Raw genomic sequence first — 20,541 nt, 5'->3', positions numbered from 1 at the left:
GCGCAGTTCCCTCTGACAGGGGGCGCAAATGCTAATCATGAGCAGAATCCGCGCGCAGCCTGAAGACTGACGAATTTATATCGTATTACCCCACCACTACCGCTGTCATGGTTTTCGCATTCGACCAGAACGATGCGCACCTTCCAGCCAATGCGCTGCCAAATCCCGAGCCTGTCATGCCTGATGATGCCGACATGTTCGCACCTGGGAACATGGACATGAGCCCCCCGAACGTGCCCCTCCATGTGGGCACCCCGCCGATCAATATCGTCAGCCCTATGCCCAAGCGCGCAGTGCAGCCCGATCCCGAATGCAAGCAGCAGGGTCCGGACAAGTTGGATTTCGACGCAGTCATGAGGAAGGCCCAGAAGAACAAGAAAAAGAAGAAGAAGGGCCTGAAGGCAGGCTTACAGGCTACGAGTGTCACCCGGGGCTTCCACACTCCAGTCACGTCTGGTGGGGAAGAGTCTGATTATTCTCTGGCGACTACACCACGTTTTGGCCCTGTTCGTTCCGGACTCCCAAGTGTGACCAGCAGCCCAGCGCTCCGTCCCCAGTCCACGGCAGGAGGCATCAGCAACCTCAAAGCCCAACTCGAGGCGCTGAGTCTAGGTCCAAGGAGCGACTCCCCCATGAAGGATTACCCAGGAAAGGGCGTGCCTATGAGCAGGGTCACGTCGCAGTTGTCGAGCAACACCAGCATGTCGGGTCGAGAAAGCGACAGTGATCGTACCGAGATGGAGAGCTATGAAATCGACCTCAACGCCGAAGACTTCAGCGTTGATACGCTCTCCAAAACCTCGACCATGTTGAACAATGGCATGGTGCGTAAGATGACGGCAGAAGACTTCGAGCCGTTGATGTGTCTGGGCAAGGGCAGCTATGGCACCGTCTTGTTGGTCAGGCAGCGCGCCACAGGCCGTCTTTTCGCGCAGAAGCAGTTCAAGAAGGCCTCCATCACTGTGCATAAGAAGCTCATAGAGCAGACCAAGACGGAGCGCAATGTTCTCGAGAGTGTGAACCGCCACCCATTCATCGTCAACTTTTACTATGCTTTCCAAGACCAGGAGAAGCTGTACCTCATCCTGGAGTATGCCCAGGGAGGCGAGCTGTTCCACCACCTTGAAGCCGAGCGCATGTTTTCTGAAGATGCAGCAGCCTTCTACATGGCCGAAATGGTGCTTGCGCTCGACCATCTTCACCGCACAGTCGGCGTCATCTACCGTGATTTGAAGCCAGAGAATTGCCTTCTAGATTCCGAGGGCCACCTGCTCCTCACCGACTTCGGCCTAAGCAAAGTCAGTCTTGATGAAGACAACCCCTGCCGCTCCTTCCTCGGCACCGTAGAGTACATGGCTCCGGAAGTAGTTCAAGGCCTCGAGTACGGCGCGGCAGTCGACTGGTGGTCCCTAGGTGCGCTTGGTTTCGACCTCCTCACTGGTGCTCCTCCTTTCACTGGCAACAACAACGCAAAGATTCAGGAAAAAATCGTGAAACAGAAACTCTCATTGCCTTATTACCTTAGCGCCGAAGCCAAAGACCTTCTCACCCGCCTTCTCCGCAAAGACCCGAAGAAACGCCTAGGATTCAACATGGCCAAGGACTTGCCCAACATTAAGAAACATAGATTTTTCCGCAAAATCGATTGGAAGAAGTTGGAGGCGAGGGAGTTGACACCGCCGATTCAACCACTTATCACAGACCCGGAGTTGGCAGAGAACTTTGCTCAGGACTTCACCGATCTTCCGCTGAGCCCTGTTCTGACAAAGAAGTTTGATGACTTGATGTTCGAAAGTCAGAGCCAGGCTTCTAGCAATCCTTTTGGTGGATTCAGCTTTGTGGCTAGCCAGAGTCTGTTGGATAGTGGAGAGTGGGGATACTAACTTGATGCAGAGATTTGTCTAATTGCATTGTTTCACCGTGTTGTATACTTGGGTTTTGCATATTGTTTACATTGTTGGAGAGAAAGAGGGTAATAGAGGGTCGTTGCTTCGTCATGTTTCATTCGATGAGTATGGCAACACTACACAACGGCACAGAAGTCACTTTCAATGGTTACTAGATAGAATTCTTTCCTCGTAGGCTGAATAAACCATCCCCTTCCAAACTCCATGCTCGTGCCGTCGTCGGTATCATGCGCAAGTATTAATACAGACTGTGAACCAAGTGGGAATCGTAAAACCGAAAGAAAAGCTATTACAGCTCTCGGCTGTCAGCACAATAGTGTTTGCACCTAGGAAGTAGGAGCGGCAGCGGCAGCGTAGGAGTCTGCGCCCTTCTCGCTTTGACCCTGGGCGGGCTTCTCGCTGCTCTCGGCGGTAGCGGCAGCACCCTCCTCACCAGCAGGCTTCTGCTTCTTAAGGTCTGCCAGATGCCTAGCCTCGTTGTGGACGTCCATGACAGTCTTGTTTCCCTGGTCGTAGAAAGCACGAAGCTTCTGTCCAGTGGGTGTAGATGCGGCCTTGTCAAAGTAGCTGGTCATCATGTTGAAGGCAGCGTAGCCCTTGTTTGTCACGCCCAGCTTCTGGTCGACGACTTGCGCCTTCTGTGTAGCCTGGGTCTTTTGGTCGAAGTTGTTGAGGATGTTCATGAACTTGGTGCTGTAGCCGTTTTGCTTGTCTGCTGCAAGGGCCTTCTCGATGGCCTTGTCGGAGATGGCATAGCCGTGGGCGAGGTACTCGGCGATGATGCGTGCGCGGGGCTTCTGCTCCTGCTCGATGTGGTGGTCGCCGTCCTTGGCGTCTTCGGCGGCGGCAGACTTCTCGCCGGCAATCTCGTCGAGGCTCTTAGCTGATGTGACCTGGACCGAGTTGTGTCCAAGCTGGGTGTTGTCGAGGAGAAGGGCGGTCTTGGCGGCAGCGGCCTTCTCAAACGTAACGGAGGCTGACTGTGTGTCGTCGCCCGAAGGCTTCACGCTGAGCGACTGGATCTTTCCGCAGAAGGAGAAGAAGCTCTTGATCTCATCCTCGCTGGTCTTGGTGGAGATGTTCTCGACGTTGACGGTGGCAGCCATGTTGACGTATATGCAGGGTGGGGGTGGTTTGAGAGAATTGGGTGCTAAGGGTATAGTAGTTAAGAAGAGTGCAATGATTCTATGAGTGATGTAGTAGACTAGGTGTTGGAGACAGGGTCTATTTGTAGTGGTCGAGGGGTATAAGAAGCCAGTTCAGGGAGGGGCGCAGCCTGGCAACGCATGGGCTGATGACGTCGCGCGGGGCGGTGCTAGTGGCGTCTAGATGCCCACGCTCTAGGGCTGGCGGGAAGCTTCACGAAGCGCTGCTTGGGCTGGCTTGCATGTGAATGCCTGCCACCACTGGTTGCTTCTTCACACACACACACACACACACACACACACACACACACACACACACACACACACACACACACACACACACACACAACTGACTGCGCATGTCGTGGCTACATGCCATCTATACACGAGTACTCTCACAGGCACCTTTCTCTAGCGGTCCATTAAGAAGTAAAATCTTGGGTTTAGAGACGCAATTAGGGGTGGGATGTGAGGCACTGCACTACTCGAGCGTCTAGAGAGCATAAATCCAGCATTGGTATGCACTCGCACGTCAGGACCCTATGTAGATATGGACCTGATGGGGACGTGATGCCTACCGTGACGCTCCACTGCTCCACCAAACCTCGGCTTTAGCAACGTCATAGCTCCGTCTTCTCAAAACATCTTCCATGAGCTCCACCAGCTGCCAACTCACACAACAGTCGCATAGCGCCTGCACCGTCCACAATGGCTTCCAGACTGCTTCCGGCGTCGCCACGATTAGCGCAGTCATGTCTGCGTCGCACGCCAAGTCTAGCACCGACCGTATCTCGACTCCCACAGCGCCGCTACATCTCCGCATACGGCTACGAACAGGCCAAAGCCCTCACTTTCTCAGACTATGGCGAGCCTCCAGCTGTGCTCTCTCTTCACGGTCATTCCATCTCGCCACCACATAGCAACTACATGACGCTGCGCTTCCTCGCTTCGCCCATCAATCCCGCCGACATCAACCAGATCCAAGGTGTATACCCTTCCAAGCCAACCTTCACAACAAACTTGGGCACCCCCAACCCAATTGCTGTCGCTGGAAACGAAGGTGTGGCAGAAATCATAGCACTTGGCGAGGGTGTCAAGAAGGAAGGCTTCAAAAAGGGCGACTGGGTCTTTATGAAGGGTCCTGGCTTCGGGACATGGCGAACACATGCAAGCGCCACGACCAACGATGTCGTCAAACTCGATGACCAGATGCGTGAAGGAATTACCGCTATCCAGGCCGGCACCGTGTCCATAAACCCATGCACAGCATACCGCATGCTGCGCGACTTCACAACCCTCTCTGAAGGCGACTGGTTTATACAGAATGGTGCAAATTCGGGTGTCGGCCGCGCAGCCATCCAGCTAGGCAAGAAATGGGGTTACAAGAGCATCAATGTGATTCGTAGCCGGGAAGACAAGAGCAAAGAAGAAGCCATGAAGAAGGAACTGCAAGATTTGGGTGCTGACGTCGTAATCACAGATGCAGAATTGCAGGCTCAAGGCATTAAGGATCAGGCCAAGGAATGGACAAACGGCGGCCGCGCGCCTATACGTCTAGCTCTCAACTGCGTAAACGGCAAGGCGGCCACCGCCATGGCTAAACTGCTTTCCTCGTCATCACATTTCGTTACGTACGGCGCTATGTCCAAGCAACCTTTGACCATTCCTGCGTCCATGCTCATCTTCAAAGACATCCATTTTCACGGCTTTTGGGTGAGCAGATGGGCAGAGAAACATCCAGAGGAGAAGCAGAAGACTGTTGCTGACGTGCTGGATATGACAAGAAGGGGCGAGTTCAAGGATACGCCTGTTGATGAGATCAAGTGGGAATGGGACACCAAAGGCGAAGAATTGATAGGAAAGGTGAAGGATACGCTGGAGGGGTACAGGGACGGCAAGGGCATTTTTGTGTTCGGTAAGACGTAAATTATATACCCTTCCAAATAAGAGGTATACATTCCACGACGTATATATGTCAAGCTATTGAAAACTATAAAGTTATGGTACATTTTAGATGCTCTTACTGCAAGAAAACCCTCGAACCGTTATTAGGCAAAGGCGCCCTGAAGAGCACAAATGGTCGTTCCCTCCGATCCGTGCCAGGGTAAAAGGCCGAGCTGAAGGCAAGTTGATTGTCGGTAAAGTAAAGGTAACCATCGCTTCCGACAGACACTGTATAAATTAGCGTCGTTCAGTGTGAGCAGTGTCAAGAAAAACTCACTGGTATCCACCCAACTAATCCTTGGGTCCCTCACAAACAGCGTCATAGACGCGTTCATCGGGTTGTGAAACCCGATTTCATTTTGCTCCATATCTGTTACGAGTGAACAAAGTCAGTGTATATCTCACATGCAGTTTTTACAGGGATACTTACTACCCGCGTAGATGAAGCCATTGGTGTCCGTCTCAAATCCATCACTAACACCCCTTTCTCCCTTGTTATTCACCGCACCCAGCGCCAAGAGCTCGGAAGCTTGACTGCGGTCCCGTAGGCGCTCAGTAGGGATACTGTACAATGTGCGTCCACCAACGGGGCCAAAGTACAAGTATTGTCCATCAGCTGATAAGGCGATACCATCGCTACCCAACGGTACAGTGGTAAGCGGTTGACCAGGACCGGGAATGTAGTAAGCTGGTTGACCCCAGACATATGGAACAAACCCCCTCTCAGCCCTCGTCTCCTTTGTACCATCGAGGTGGCGCCAGCTCTCGCCTGTGCCTAGATCTACGATAATGATTCCATTGCGGCCCTCAGACGATGAGTCGGTGATGTAGGCTACTCCTTTGCCAGAAGCAGAGACGGAAGGTCGCAAGTCGAAGCGGACATCGTTTAGGTACGAGTCTGGGAATGCTACCGTGGGTGGGAAGACTATAGTCTGAATCACTGTGTCAGACTCAATGTCTACACCGACAAGCTTGGGACCACCAGGAGACGCATTGACTAATGTACCATCTTCAGTCAATGCGCGTCCCGTATCTAAGATCCATAGGCGATCTTGGGGATCCAAGACTACACTCTGTACGCCGATGAGGTAATTCTGGTAGTTTGCACCAGTCGGCGGAGTCGTTGTGTAATTGATAGCTCCAATTGGTGGGTTGTTAATCTCCACGCTAGGATAGGGTGTCTCGGTGCCGTTGGTCGTGAGCTCTGCCACGGCATACTTGTTATTGGTACCCGTATTTGTGTTATTAGCATCTAGGCCTGCCGGATAGTTCGAGAACTTGCGGCCGCCTTTCGATACGGTGATTCCTATGATCTGTGTTAGTGGCCATGAATTTTGCAACGCTGACAGAGTGCATTGGTACCGGTAGGCCATTGGTCGTTGTACAGATGCACAATCTCAAGAGCTGGGCCAGCGACACCGGGATCAGAGCGAATGCGCTGTGCACCGGATAGCGCAGGAAGCAATGTGCTCAATGTCCATACAAGAAGGGACAACATCATGGACGCAACAAGATTCTGTTGACATGTAACGACCACGGCACAACGCCTGACAGGCAGTATATATAGCCTCGGAGCACGCAAGCGCGAACTGCAAACATTACCTCAGAAGGTACCTGGACATCTGGGCATTGCTAGTCTTCACGTCATGTACATGTCAGGTACCAGGATAAAATCGAGCAATTACCTAGGTATGGACGATCTTTGAGGCTGCATCTAGGGAAGCTACCCGCTTACGGCTCAGGATCGACGGCGCATTTCCCCGCTTTTGTGATGCAATACCATTTGGCGCACCAGCACATTGTGAGCGGAAAATAGTGCCGTGGTTGATATGGATCCTTGCGGATTGGAAAGGTCTTTAATTCTCTCTATTTCACAATCCTTTCCACGATAATGTTTAGCCAACCCACTCTTGCACAACATCTTTCAAGGACGTACTACCGGCAGCTCCGCTCCAAACATGCGATTGCTCACTGTCTCCCGATTCTGCTATGGTATCGACAGCCAGAGCAGTAACCTTCAATTCCCCATCATTGAAATCGACTTTGATATCCTTGGTGGACTTCGTGCTTTTCTTACTGTCCTTGGTTCGAATTGAGAGCCGTGGATCCTGGGTTCTCGTTTGCGCGCGTGAAGCATAGTCACCCTTCAGAAGTCTATGCGCAATATGCAGGGAGAGAATCCAGTCGAGATATGACTTCAACTCTGTAACACTATCAAACTTGTGTTGCTGGAACAATCCGATATCGGAAGTCAAAGTGGATGGAAGTGTAAGCTTGTGCTCTGTGCCAAAAGTCGGTTGACCGATGATCGTGCGTGTGACAACGATGAGATTTTCCGGCTGTGCACTGTTGGACGTGGGGAGGGTCAATGTAGCTTTCCCATCGAAAGGCTTCATGAAAATTTCGAGCAGCTGGTCGGTTGCAGACAGACCCTTTCTTGACATCGTTTTTAGGCTCTCTACGAGGTTCGCCCAGGATGTCTCACGCGTGGTCTCTAGTGTCGCATCAAGGCCTGCACCCTTCAGAGTCTTTGCGACCAAATCGAGGTAAGCATAGAGTGAGTCAACGCCAGCGATGTGGTTAAGTATCGCGAGAAGCGTACGCAGTAGAGGCGGTGGTAGCTTCTCCCGTGCCTGGCCGGTCAATGGAGGTGGAAGCTGCGATCTCCGATGTAGACGCATGCTGTGCTCATGAACGAGGAGCAAGCGAAGCGCTTCAGCGATATTGCGAGCGAGCCAGTCGTGCTCATGACCTTCGTTACTCGGTATAGGATCGTCTCGAGGTATGCAATCAATGAGCAACTTTCGATCCTGGAATGCACTACCCATTTGGGGCGCATCTATGTGGATGACTGAATCCCGAAATGCGACACCATACGCCAAGAGCTGCCTCGTCTCCAAGCTCATTTCATAATACAGCTCTTCCTCGAGTAAGGAGTCACGCGCAAGTTGAATTGACTTCTCGAGAGACCGGGTTGCAAAATCGCCGTCGACAGAGATTTGTGATGTACCTGTAATCTTGCCGTCGATGCTGACTCGCACGCGAAATGTTTTAGGCTTCAACGCAAGAGCTGGATCTAGTATGATACTTCCATCTTTGTCCATCTGGAGAGGTGCGAATCCACGGGCCTTGAAATGGTCGCTAGCTAGAATGTCGTCAGCTTCAATTCAGCATGCGAATTAATAAGCAGTCCATACCTTCGGGAAGTCCATATCGCACAGCAAAAGGCGCATGGCGCACGTTCTGGCGTAGTCGCTGAATGGGCCACCCTTTGTCAGAGACGGACACAATCTCATGCCAGTATTTTGTCTCGCGGCGTATCTCTTTCTCGAGGTGTTTTGCGGCCTTTAGTATCTCGTCTACCGACGAATCCAGTGCTCCCATGCGTGCGCCTTGAGCCGCTGCCTCTTGCTTGGATGCCAGGTCTTGGAGACGGTGCTGTTCTTCCACTTTACGAGTACGGTGTTCATGGTTCTCCTTGCTGATGCCGAAGGAGCCGAGTGGTATGCCCTGGTTCAGGCCTTGGTCACGAAAAGTAGGGCTGAAAAAGTTCAGGCTGCGCTTGTTGGGGTCTTGGGAGAGTACAAGCGAGACGAGATCGAGCGCGTTGGTAGCAGCGAACTTGGCCCATCTATCTTTGGTCAGTCGTTGCATTCGGTATGAAGCATTCGCATCGAGACGTACTCCAGATGGCTGTACATTTCCTGTCCTGCCTTGAAGACCTTCTCCAGCTGTTCCTGTCGGGACGGCACTTCCTTGTCCTTCTTCTCGTCCTTTGCTCCTTCCTCAGCGTCGGCTGGTACATGTTTGCCCGCATCGATGTCTTCTTGGAGCGACTGTTCCGTGATGTTGCGCAAATGCCCCCGTTCACTGGCCAGCTGCTCGATCTTGAACAGCAAATCGTCCTGCGTCAGCTCCTCCTTCTTTGGGGCTGGCCATGGGCGCAGGGCCACGTTGTTGAGCGAGTCCATGGCGGTTGCGACGAGATAAACACGGCGGGATAGCTGGGGTGAAGTTGCGTTGCTGTGGTTTGTCCGACGCGGTGGGCCCTTGCATAAAAGGCGTAGCTCTCAGTAGCGGCCGTTGTAGATCCCCGCTTATCGATTGTAGCTTCACCCTACAACCCACGAATCTCGCGCGTTGCGCACGCAATCGGAGGGCAAAAGCAAAGTAACCGTCAAATCGTACGGCGGCCTACAAGCAGCTCTCGGGCGTTAGTCTGCCCTTGTGCGGGGACGACACGGTGTCACATGTGCATGGCCCCTTCCCACTCCAGCCACTAACGGCCGTCTCCGATAACCTTAGAAGCTTGGACAAGCAGCTTGTACACTGACAACTCACGGCTCACTGTTCCCTTCACTCTTGTCCATTCCCTTTCATCAATCGAGACATCTTCAACATGACTACACGATACCGCGTGGAATGTAAGTCAGAAACACTGCATTGTGCCCAAGAGGTCGGCATAGAGATAGGCACGCTAACTTGATGGCTTCCCGTGTGGCAGATGCCCTAAAAGTGTGTATAAAACACAGTGACTCAACTTCCATTTTCAAGACACTGACACGTTTTGAAGACCCACAGGAGAGACCAGCTCGTGAGTACCTCGTGTTGCATGATTGACATGTCCGGCTAATGCATGATACAGATAGAGTGGATTAAGGTATTGCTCTAGCAACTTCAAAGACGATGCTGGACAACGTCTAATGCCATTTCAGGGCCTTCTAGCTGTACCTTTTGTCTTGCACTCGCATCCCACGGCGGTGTTCGAGCCCAATGACGAGTCAGTCGAGCACCAAGCGAGCATTGCCCAACGGCGGTATGCAGAGATCCTACGCGACGTTGAGGAAATCATCAACGACCACAGTATGCTGTGACCTCAGGCGGGCTCATACGGCCTGCGACAGACTTTCGGGGCTAACCCAATGCAGTTCAACACCAGAAGGACGGCAAACCTGACAGATCGAAGCTGAAGCTTCTCGTTCCAACAGTAGCGAATTTCTTCACGTCCCTAGCGCTGCACGACGCTTTCATCTGGCAAGATCAAAGGCGTTTCATCAGCCACCGACGATTCGTCCCGCCTTCTTTCAACGACGTGCGTCTAGTTCTCAATACAGCTCAAGTGATGAGTCTCATCCGTAATGGCCCACTTGAACTCGTGACCTTTGATGGAGATGTCACGTTGTATGACGATGGCAAGGACTTGACAGAGGACAATCCCATCATTCCGAAGATACTGGATCTCATGCGCCGCGGATCAAAGATCGGCATCGTTACAGCTGCGGGGTATACAGAGGCAAAACCTTACTACGGCAGACTGTATGGACTCTTGGACGCTATCCAGGCTTCCGACCTGCCCCTGGAAGCTCGGCAGAATCTCATCATCATGGGCGGCGAGAGCAACTTTTGCTTCAAATTCGACGAGAACAGTCCAGTCCTGCTGCGCCTGATTCCCAGAGAGGAATGGCTGCTCAAGGAGATGCTCTCGTGGCACGAATCGGATATCAAAGACCTGCTTGATCTGGCAGAAGCGTCTCTGAGGGACACAGTTAGGAACTTCCGTATGGAGGCAGATATCGTCCGGAAGGAAAGAGCAGTGGGCATTGTACCCAAAGGCGGGCACAAGTTCTGCCGCGAGACGCTCGAAGAGACGGTTTTGATCGTGCAGAAGATACTTGTAAGTCTTGAATGGATGCGCAATGTTTACGATACTAACTTTGCTAGGAAATATCTGAAGTCGGCCAGCGCCTCCCATTCTGCGCCTTCAACGGTGGCAACGACGTGTTTGTCGACATTGGAGACAAGTCATGGGGTGTTCTAGCCTGCCAGCGAATCTTTGGGGGGATTGAAGGGAGCAAAACGCTGCATGTAGGAGACCAGTTCTTGAGTGCTGGAGCAAACGACTTCAAGGCGCGATTGGCGTGTACGACGGCGTGGATCGCGAATCCGCAAGAGACGTGCCAGCTGCTCGATGAGATTACCGAATTGGACGAGGTGCACCAGCGCAAGACCAGATGAAGACGTGCATGATCAGGTTGTGCATGGCAATGACATCAGAATGCTCGGGAAGCTACGGCAATAGGGGAAGGCAGGTTGGGCGGCAGATTGACTTTTGCAGGGCATATGGGTACAGCATGTGCTTGATGCGTGTCGGCGAGGGAAGCGACGGGCGCCTAGATAGCCGTTGAAGAGGATTGATGAAGGGTGCGAATAAATAGATATGCGGAGGCAGATGGCGACATGGACGATGTGCGCTCGGAACGGCTCTTCTGCAGTATGCCCTGACCCTGACGCTGACTCGGGCGGGCGACCCACAGCATTCTCTGGTACACAGTCGCGCTAGAAGGCGGTGGGTGACGCGGAAAAGGCACGCCTTCACTCGCAGCTGCACGACGGTTTTTTGACGCGCGTGTGTTTCGTGAGCGTCTTGTTTTTTCCGTGTGTTTGAGGGACAGGACGGGCTGGGGTTCTGGGGAAGGTTCGAGGCTGACCCGCCGCATCCGCTGCGCCTCTCGTGTCGTGCAAGGCGCTGATCCCTGCTAACCGTCGTGTAATCCCTGGCCCGTCCTCCGCTTCACGAAAGCACCTCCTGAGCTTGCACCCGCCTGCGGCTTCTGCGACCCTCTCTCATCTATTGCCGCGTCGCTCCCAGCCCTCAATTGCCTCGACACATCGCAATCTGCCACACGAGCGTGTAAACAAGACATCGCAATGGGCTCCAACAAGTTCTCTTTCAAGCCACTGACGCTTGCGCCCATCAACTTCTCTCTGACCGAGGGCACTTCGATACCTGCGCCGCTCGACAGCCCGCCCGACTCACCCCGTCCTCCCACGCCCGGCAAAGGTCCGCTGTCGTCGCACCCCACCCCAAAGTCACCCGGCTCGCCGCCGCAAACAGAGTCGCCGCCCCCAGGCAAAGCGTCCGAGGACTCGACGGCCAGCCCGCAACTGCAGCAGACCCGCACTAGCGATGCAACCAGCACCATGTCGCCCACGAGCCCTTCGAACAAGCGGCCTGCCTCCGTCCGCAAGTTCCTCGGCATTCGCACACTATCGTCAAACGACAGTCTGAAGTCGGAGAGGCCAGGCTCGCCAGCCACAATAAACAGCCAGGCACCGAGTCTGAACAGGCGGAAGAGCGGCAGCTGGTTCGGCAAGCGAAAGACGTTCGCCGTTGGGTCAGTGCCAGAGGGACACGCAGACCCGACAACCTACTCGAATGCTCGCACCGTCTCTCAACCGTCCGTACCCGCCGCGCAGGCACCCAAGCCCAAGGGTCCGCCGCCCCCAGCCCTGCCCGGCCTCAGCTCCTTTGGTGTCAACGAAGACACGCTGAGTCTCGGCGCCGACGACATGTTCAAAAACATCGGAAAGCCCGACGTGCCAAAGTCGACAAGGTGGTAGAAGGGAGGAGGCATGGCATTAGTAATGGGGGCATGTTCATGATGCATTTCTAATGGGTTTCGAGTTTAATGTCCTTATCGTTATACCTTTCATGGGCCACAGGTTGGAGTTTTGAAAAGCTGTGGCATCGTTATTTTTTTTTGGCTTGCATGTGCACAACGATACCCCAGTCGATACAGTATAGCGATGAAGTGGCACGTATGAGTGCGTCCGAGATGACATCTTGTGACGACTGGGGACGACGATGGGTTTGGTGACCTTCTATTATTCTGGCTTTACATATCACACTCTGCTAGCGTTCACTTCAACGATGCATGTTTGGCCGTGGCGTCTTATACCGCCGGCCACTATAAATACACATTCTTATTACCACAGACGACTCTGCGCCTTGTGTTGAATCTAAATCAGACGTCAACAAGGCAGGAGACGTACCCCACGTGGCGCGGACCACGCGCGTTGCTGCGGTGGGCTAGCGCGAAACCCTGATCACAACAAACATTGCATATGCGGGAACGGGTGCATCAACACCAACCCTTATCGCAACCGGTCGACAGCCGTAGCCAACTGCCAAGTAGCATAACGGCGAACAATTGCAGCACAATCGCGACGACATAACATATCATGGCCGACCCGGGAATGTTCTCGGTGCGCCGTCAGGTGAGCCCCCCCCCCCCCCNCTCCCCCATGTCACAGCCTTACCCCCTCTTGTCGCATCTCCTAATCACACGCGCAGACTTTGGGACCAGTAAACAACAACTCGTCTGCAATTCCGATGCCAGCCTCAGCCATGAAGCGCTCAAGCTCTATCAACAACATGAACCAGCCTCAATTCCCTCCCAACCACGCGCGATCGAAAAGCGGAAGTAGAATGTCCCTCGCGCCTGGCCGTCCGAGTCAGCCCCTCTTTCCACGCTCATCCTCCGGTACAGACCTCGCCCAGGGCTTCCAGTCGGTACACCGCAACTCCACAAGCAATTTCGGCGCGAGCAGTGCGCGCAAGAGTTTTGCGCCCGGCGCCTCCATCTTCCAAACGCCTGCGCCGCCTTCAGGACCCAACTTCGAACAGAGCGCACAGCGGAGGAGCAGCGTGTTCAAGTCGCGGACTTCTCATGTGTCTGGACAGTCCGGCGTAAAGCAGTCTTTCTTCCAAACGGCGCCCATGCCATCCGTCCCTCCAACGGACCCCCGACGACTCAAAGACGCAAGCACCCGCCAGCACATGGCGCAGGAGCTACTCGAATATCTTACACAGAACAACTTTGAAATGGAGTCCAAGCACGTTCTCTCAGCAAAAGCCATGACTTCGCCCACGCAAAAGGACTTCAACTGCATGTTCCAATGGCTCTATAACCGAATCGACCCTAGCTACCGCTTTCAGAAATCCATCGACCAGGAGGTGCCAGTACTATTGAAGCAGATGCGCTACCCTTTTGAAAAGTCCATCATGAAATCTCAGATCGCCGCTGTTGGTGGAAACAACTGGTACACCTTCTTAGGTCTGTTGCACTGGATGATGCAGTTGGCGCGTTTGATGCAAGCATACGAGGCTGGTACCTACGACGATGCGTGCTTTGAGGCCGGCTTCGATGTCTCTGGAGACCGCATTATCTTTGACTTTTTGTCGGATGCCTACAGCACTTGGCTATCAGCAGAAGATGACGACGACGACGAAGAAGCACAGCAGAAGCATATGGAGCCTCACATCAGGACCATGGCTGCCAAGTTTGATGCCGCAAATGCACAGCATCACGAGCAAGTCAGCCTTTTAGAGGCCGAGCACAAGTACCTCCAAGACCAGATCGAAGAGCTAGGAAAGTCTGGCCCTAGGATCCAGAAGCTCGAGGAGCAGATTCGCATCCTAGAAGAAGACCGCGTCAAGTTTGAAAACTACAACAACTCCATGGAAGGAAAGGTCAAGAAGTACACTGATCGCTGCTCGTTCCTGGAAAAGTCGATTGAGGAGATTGAAGCAGAACTTGAAGCATCAGAGAAGGAACAGCAAGAGCTACAAGCTATCATTGACGGTCGGGGCATGACCATTGCGGATATTGACCGCATGGCAAATGAGAGAGACCGCCTTGATACTTCTCTCCAGGCAACAACAGTGCGACTGGAAGAGTCAAAGAAACGGGTTGCGGAAAAGGAAATCGCTGCGTCTCGGAAACTGGATGAACTTGAACAAACCATTGAGCGATACAACAATCTAGGATATCAGATTGGTGTCATCCCCTCTACAGCTGTCAACGCCAAGGGGCAAGACTACGAGCTTGTCCTCACCATCACGGACGGTCCCAACTTCTCAGGATCGCAAATGGGTGGCTCGTCGCAAGATGCATCAGATCGCCTTCTCCACGATGCAGGCACAGGGTACTCACCCGCGCATCTTCTCAACCTGGACCTCCGCGGCACAGTCAAGGCCAACATAATCGCACTCCGCAAAGAGATTGCTGAACGACGCAATCAAGCTTTGGAAGCCGACATGAACAACCACGACCTCTTAGACAAAATCAAAGAAGCCATGGACGACAAGCAAGCAGAAGTCGAAGCCCTAGGCCATCGCGTAGCACAAGCAGAAGAAGAGCTAGAGAAGCTACGCGAGATTACGAATACGCAAAAGAGTCAATCTGACGCACAGATTGAGCGCATGGAAAAAGAATTAGGTCGTATGCGCAGCGGACTAGGAGAAAGCGTGCAGCTAATGGTGCAAAGAGAAATGGCTGTCAACATCGAGTAAGTTTTGGACCCATGCACTTTTGTACAGGTGACCCTGAACGATGACTAACTGTGTATACCAGGTATGAACAACTTCAGCTACGCGCTAATGCGCTCCGTGAAGAACTCCATACGGAAATTGAGCGCATGCTTGACGACATTGTGCGCTTCAAACTTCACGTACAAAAGAGTTTGGAAGAGTACGAGCAGTTCATTGCCGATGAGGTGGAGCGTAGCTGTGAGGAGCAGGATATGCTTGCCGAGGATGAGGACGAAGAGATGGCTGAGGAGGCGTAAAGCATACTATGCGTGATGAGAGCGATGGATAATGAGCTGACAATGAGCTTACGATGGTGTTCTTGGTGTTGGAATTTCGTTGTTGTATAAGACGGCTTGTCCAGTACGACATCAACGTTGGGCGTTTGCAAGGGTTATTTTGGGGGGTTGTGTTTACGGATACCTTTCTGAGATACCTCTTGCCTTTTTGTTTACCCAATTTTTGAGTTTATTGTTTATATATATACATATCACGTATCTGATCTTGATTGTCGTCTGCTCGTCTTCATGGTATGGATGCTTGTATGGCCCTCCTTGCTTCCTGTATAGCTACTGGGTATCTAAAGTCTTGTTTCATCAACGGCCCATTTACTACCCAGCCATCAATCCCCTCCCGCTCGTCATCATCATATTGCTCAGCAACTCAACTTGACTCTTGAGCCCAGCCATCTCAATGGACTTTTCTTTGACCTCCTTCGTCTTCTCCGTGAGTAGTCGCTTCAATTCCGCATTCTCGCGCCTAAGTTGATTGACTTCCATTTCAACCACCTCGGGGGGCGTTGATGGCGGTGGTGGCGGGGGACGGTCGCCGAGCGTAGGATCAATTCGCAAGTCTTTCCGAGTGGGTGGGAAGGGTACCGAGAGCCTGGGGGCGTGAACAGCGGGCTGCTGGTACGTATTTGGCGGTTGCTGTATGCGTGGGTGGTTGAGTGGGTTTACGACGGTTGTACTACTTTGGGTGGTGTCGTGTGCTTCGGATTCAGCGTCGTCGTCTGAGCTGTTGAGGCCATCACCGATTTGTTGACCGGCTGCCTTTCTCGCTCTCTTTATCTGCGCTCGTATATTGTATACGTCGCGCTTAAAGATGTGGATACCGGGCAGCCTCGTTTGCAAGACATCCACAGTCCTCCCAACGCCTCGATCGCGGCCCTGGTTTGGTTCACCCTTGCGAAGCATCTCTTGTTCGACTATCTTCCACACGAGACCCCCACGTTCGAGACTGTGTTGTGGCTTCCTCGGTGCCTGTACAGACGTGCTTTCCACATGCGGGTCGCCATCGGCTTCGGCATCCGCGTCGTCGAGAGTGTCCTTGATGTCCGAGAGGCTCAACCTGGCGAGCTCCTCCTTGGCCGTGACGCCTCCCACGCCGATGCGCCCACCAACAACTCCCCATGTCCTCTTCCGCTGTACGGCCCATCCCGCGCTTTGTCGTCCAGGGTGGTTGTGTTGCGCTTCACCCACGCGCAGCAGCCACGTGCCGTCGTGCTGTCTCCTGCCCTCGATCCACATCTTGCACCCCGTCTTGTAGCTGACCCTGTTCTTCCTGACCCTCGTCTCAGCGGTGAGCTTGTGTGTGTTCTTGGGCTGTCCATAGCAGACACAGGCGAGCTTGATGCGGGATCGGTTCTTGGCCGTGGTATTGATGGACAGGGCGTAGCCGTTCTGCGCGGCGTGCGACTGGGCATAGTCGTGCAGTGCTTGCCATGAAGCGTGGACCGAGCTGGAGGGCGGGAGCATAGCAAACTGACTGTCGGCCGCTTCGTTGCTGCCCGGCGGCAGTGCTACTGTGTTCTGGCCGCCCACAAAGCAGGTTTTGGGCGTGTCGTCTGGGGAGTAGCTGTCTTCGCGCTGTTGGCCGTGGCTGATCATACTCGCCGCCTGTTGCACTGCCATGCTGCTCTGTTGGCTTGCACCATGGCGATGCGACGCTGCAAAGCCATCGTACGCTGGCTGGGGGGTCGCGATTGCGCTGCTGTGACTATACGCACACACGCCATCGAGGTTGTGATGGCGGCTGAAGGTCGCTGCCATGGTCGGCTTGATATGGAGCAAGCTCTTGCTACGTTCCGAATCACTTCAGCCGCGGGCCTTCGGCGCTGCTGTGCAGCTTGTCCGTCATCTGCGCACGTCGTGAATTTCCTCGAGATATGAGTAATATGCCTTTGGTCAGTGCTACCATACATGAGCCGAAGCATCGAGCCTCACATGTATCCATTCTTGGTACGTCGCCCTGTGCCCGTCAGCCGATTGGACGGCCCATCGGCACTTTGCGCATCAAGGTTGCTGTCACGACACAGCAAAGCAAATATCATTGCAACATCAATTCACCACTGCTCAAGTCGGTCTGGAAAGCATCCAACGTGCTGTCTCTCGTCTTCATGATTCTCTTATGCCTCAACATAGGTCCAAATAGCTCTATTCCCTCACACTAACGTTCACCCACATGTCCTTGATCTCCCAGAGCCCGAGGGAGTTGAATATCTTCCACGGCTCCAATGGATTGGCCAATGATAGATCAAAGTGTCTCAACAATTCAAAGACGCACTTGTGTATCTCGATCAACGCAACGTTGCGTCCCAAGCAGAGCCATCGACCGTAGCCAAAGATCATATCGTTAGTCTTTGTCATCCGGGCTAAGCGTGCCTTCTCGCCCGCATCGCTTGTGTCAAAGAGCCAGCGCTCGGGACGAAATGTGCCGCAATCCTCGCCGTAAAGAGAGCGGTTGTTACGATGCATTGTCCAGGCCGAGTAGCCTACCAAAGTCCCACCGGGGATGAAGTGTTCCTTGTTGTTAATGGTCACGACATCTCCTTCATCTGGCGTAACCTTTGAGAAGAGATTGGCGACGGGCGGATGCATCTAAGAGCATATCGTCAGCGCATGTTGACACAATGGCTAATGCTAGTGGAAAGAGAATCAGACTTACCCGCATCCCTTCCCGAACAACAGCTCCCAGATACGGCAGTCGGCGCACTTCTGCATCGGAGATGATACCGGGAGATGCAGGCGCCGTACCAGCCTTGACTGACTCATCTATCTCGGCCTGGAGCTTCGCATACACACGTGGATGGCTCATGACATAGAGCAGGATAGCCCGGATAGCAGCAGCCGTAGTGTCGGAGCCAGCGAGAATCTGCTCGAACACCTCTTGAACTAAGCATGAGTGGTCAGTCAATGCTCAGGCATCTCAGATCATAGCCTTCAGGGACACCTACAGAGATCATTTCCAGAGAGACCATGACGAACGAATGACGCGAACATATCAGACTTGTCATCAGTTGACTTCGTCATCCTAGAGTTGACTATCTTTCGTGCTTGAGCCATCATGTTACCGAAGCCATTGGCGTCCTTTTCCGATGGACTGATGGCAGGTCCGATGATAGGCGTATCTCTGAGCCAGGCTATACCCATTGCAAAGGCCGTGTTGCCAATTTTCAGACCTTCTTCGCTCGACTTCAGGTAATTCTGGAGATCCTTGTCGGCTTTCAGGTCACCAAATGCTTGTCCAAGGCCAACATGACTGATAACATCCAATGTGAAGAAGGGTATCTTCTCGGCTAGATCCATCGGTTTAGATTGTTCTACTGATGCTGTTGGTAGTGCATACTTGTGCACCAAGTCCACAAGTTCTTTGACGTGAAGATCAATTGAGGGCTCCAGTGTTGGGTTCTCTTTACCAGAGTACTGCAGCATGTTAGATGGTGTGCAATCTAACCACTAATCCAGCTTGTAATTGCAGTGGGTGGGCGGGTTCATCACTCAAGTTGTCATCCACGTACCCCAGATGTCATCTTCTTGCGTCTTGCATCATGGCTATCATTGTCGCAATCTGTAAAGACATTGTCTTTTCCCGTCTCGAATCGAGCACAATGGTAGTACCAAGATGACCTCGCATATGGTGAACGCACCGCATTGATCCGTGCCCAAAATTCTGGGTCCGATGTTATGAGATGGTTGGGTGCAACCCTAGCAATCGGCCCTACAGAAGCATTAGCATCGGGTCATGTAGCAATCGTCCCTTCCTGATACGCACCGTACTTCTCGCACACTTCGCCGTAGTACCGAGGAGATTGGCCGCTGATAACAGCTCTGGAATGCCACAACCAAGAGAATCCCGTCGTCCTAAAAGGTGCGCGTACAAAGTCAGTCCATGTCTCACCTGCGATTGCCACATGGACGCCTCTTACCTAGGTCCGGCGAAATGTCTCAGGCGCAAGTACTGTCGTATGCGGCCGACAGCAAAGAACGCCACAGCGACAAATGCGATGGCGTACAGGCGCCGTGAGACATTGTCGAAAGCTGATTCGGACGGAATGGTTTCCATGGCTTGCTTGGAGTGGAGCTAGAGGGCAAGGGTTCAAGATCGCAGACGATGAACAGGTCTCATGAAAGTCGTTCCTACAAGTGGGGTATCCCTCACTGAAGGCGCGTGCGGCGTTGTGTACTATGTAGCTAGTGGAGAGAGCGCACCGCTGCAGGCTTATATTCGATAATCGTTGGTCAGTTTGATCGGTCAACAATTGACTGGCTGCTTGGAAAAGATGCGGAGCATGCAGCGACATGGTACCCAGAGCCGTGAGTTACTAATAGCTAGGTGCGCCCCGCCAGCAAACGACAGCTATGGCGGAAGCCACGACGACATTTGGGACCCATGTCCATTCTTTATCGAGAGTAGTGAGAATCTGAGTAGTTTGCAAGCGCCATGGCACGTCAGAATTGCTGGCGCTAGTGTCGTGTTGTTGATTTTCCGGGTTCCCTTGCTGAATGAGTGCACAAGCCGAGTTGGCGAAATACCGCCGCAGTACTATACTGCAGCGACAAGCCTTGTCCTTCTCAGAGCAAAGCTTCCCGCATTGATGGCTACCGTGGTCAACCGATGATGGGCGACGTGAGGGGAAGTATCCATGTACGAACTGCATGTGAGACGTATACTGACTTCGTGCCACCCCGTCTAGATTGCACTACAGCGGATCACTCTGCGGAAACAACCCCGGTCCAAAAACCGTGTTGCAGCTCGGAAAGTCCAATATGCACGAGACACCCGCGATCTAGGTCCACAGCCACGTTTTCTGATCTGTGTGCACATTTGGGTGGATACAGCACTTCGGATGTCAGAGCCCTTCTGTTCTAGCTTTGCGGAGAGAGTCATCTTGCCCGTCCTTCCACCCAGCCATTTTCTGGCTGACAGCATCCGCCGTTCCAGACAATTTTCTAATTGCGAAAAAACCTCATTCTGAATTTGGCTGTTCCTCTATCCATCATAATTGCATTTTGAGAGTCATCACAAGGCGTTGGAGCATTTACAGACGTTCGCTTATCAGATTGTCCCAGTTCGTCCCGGGCCGTTACTGCACGATTGAGGCTCAGTCGCGGCT

At 53.1% G+C, this 20,541-nt stretch overlaps 8 protein-coding genes across 8 annotated transcripts; 5 read left to right on the top strand and 3 right to left on the bottom strand.

The window, feature by feature from the left end:
• Nucleotides 1–107: 107 nt before the first annotated feature.
• On the top strand, nucleotides 108–1,883 carry GT037_000870 (serine threonine-protein kinase-like protein psk1; the record flags this gene model as incomplete). The annotated part of the gene is made up of 1 exon (XM_038925917.1): nucleotides 108–1,883. One exon carries the CDS (start codon nucleotides 108–110, stop codon nucleotides 1,881–1,883), a length of 1,776 nt encoding a protein of 591 aa, XP_038791773.1.
• Nucleotides 1,884–2,233: 350 nt separating this feature from the next.
• Nucleotides 2,234–3,013, bottom strand: GT037_000869 (rna-binding protein vip1; the record flags this gene model as incomplete). The annotated part of the gene is made up of 1 exon (XM_038925916.1): nucleotides 2,234–3,013. One exon carries the CDS (start codon nucleotides 3,011–3,013, stop codon nucleotides 2,234–2,236), a length of 780 nt encoding a protein of 259 aa, XP_038791772.1.
• A 747-nt stretch (nucleotides 3,014–3,760) lies between these two features.
• On the top strand, nucleotides 3,761–4,978 carry GT037_000868 (enoyl-acyl-carrier-proteinreductase mitochondrial precursor; the record flags this gene model as incomplete). The annotated part of the gene is made up of 1 exon (XM_038925915.1): nucleotides 3,761–4,978. The coding sequence occupies one exon, from the start codon at nucleotides 3,761–3,763 to the stop codon at nucleotides 4,976–4,978; it is 1,218 nt and encodes a 405-aa protein (XP_038791771.1).
• A 94-nt stretch (nucleotides 4,979–5,072) lies between these two features.
• Nucleotides 5,073–8,967, bottom strand: GT037_000867 (mediator of rna polymerase ii transcription subunit 17; the record flags this gene model as incomplete). Its single annotated transcript, XM_038925914.1, has 7 exons — nucleotides 5,073–5,224; nucleotides 5,274–5,366; nucleotides 5,427–6,302; nucleotides 6,359–6,512; nucleotides 6,955–8,141; nucleotides 8,194–8,627; nucleotides 8,681–8,967. The coding sequence occupies 7 exons, from the start codon at nucleotides 8,965–8,967 to the stop codon at nucleotides 5,073–5,075; spliced, it is 3,183 nt and encodes a 1,060-aa protein (XP_038791770.1).
• Nucleotides 8,968–9,395: 428 nt separating this feature from the next.
• Nucleotides 9,396–11,011, top strand: GT037_000866 (imp-specific 5-nucleotidase 1; the record flags this gene model as incomplete). The annotated part of the gene is made up of 6 exons (XM_038925913.1): nucleotides 9,396–9,420; nucleotides 9,501–9,511; nucleotides 9,570–9,590; nucleotides 9,646–9,859; nucleotides 9,925–10,670; nucleotides 10,718–11,011. The coding sequence occupies 6 exons, from the start codon at nucleotides 9,396–9,398 to the stop codon at nucleotides 11,009–11,011; spliced, it is 1,311 nt and encodes a 436-aa protein (XP_038791769.1).
• Nucleotides 11,012–11,704: 693 nt separating this feature from the next.
• On the top strand, nucleotides 11,705–12,397 carry GT037_000865 (uncharacterized protein; the record flags this gene model as incomplete). The annotated part of the gene is made up of 1 exon (XM_038925912.1): nucleotides 11,705–12,397. The coding sequence occupies one exon, from the start codon at nucleotides 11,705–11,707 to the stop codon at nucleotides 12,395–12,397; it is 693 nt and encodes a 230-aa protein (XP_038791768.1).
• A 621-nt stretch (nucleotides 12,398–13,018) lies between these two features.
• Nucleotides 13,019–15,406, top strand: GT037_000864 (uncharacterized protein; the record flags this gene model as incomplete). The annotated part of the gene is made up of 3 exons (XM_038925911.1): nucleotides 13,019–13,054; nucleotides 13,131–15,127; nucleotides 15,193–15,406. 3 exons carry the CDS (start codon nucleotides 13,019–13,021, stop codon nucleotides 15,404–15,406), a joined length of 2,247 nt encoding a protein of 748 aa, XP_038791767.1.
• Nucleotides 15,407–15,757: 351 nt separating this feature from the next.
• GT037_000863 (pisatin demethylase) lies at nucleotides 15,758–19,490 on the bottom strand (the record flags this gene model as incomplete). Its single annotated transcript, XM_038925910.1, has 7 exons — nucleotides 15,758–17,225; nucleotides 17,610–18,025; nucleotides 18,093–18,319; nucleotides 18,382–18,850; nucleotides 18,946–19,145; nucleotides 19,200–19,288; nucleotides 19,354–19,490. 7 exons carry the CDS (start codon nucleotides 19,488–19,490, stop codon nucleotides 15,758–15,760), a joined length of 3,006 nt encoding a protein of 1,001 aa, XP_038791766.1.
• Nucleotides 19,491–20,541: the final 1,051 nt, after the last annotated feature.

This window comes from Alternaria burnsii (genome assembly GCF_013036055.1).
Source record: "Alternaria burnsii strain CBS107.38 chromosome Unknown 705, whole genome shotgun sequence".
Lineage (NCBI taxonomy): Eukaryota > Fungi > Ascomycota > Dothideomycetes > Pleosporales > Pleosporaceae > Alternaria > Alternaria burnsii.
The sequence above is the reverse complement of the archived record's forward strand: the minus strand, read 5'-3'. Positions and strand labels throughout refer to the sequence as shown.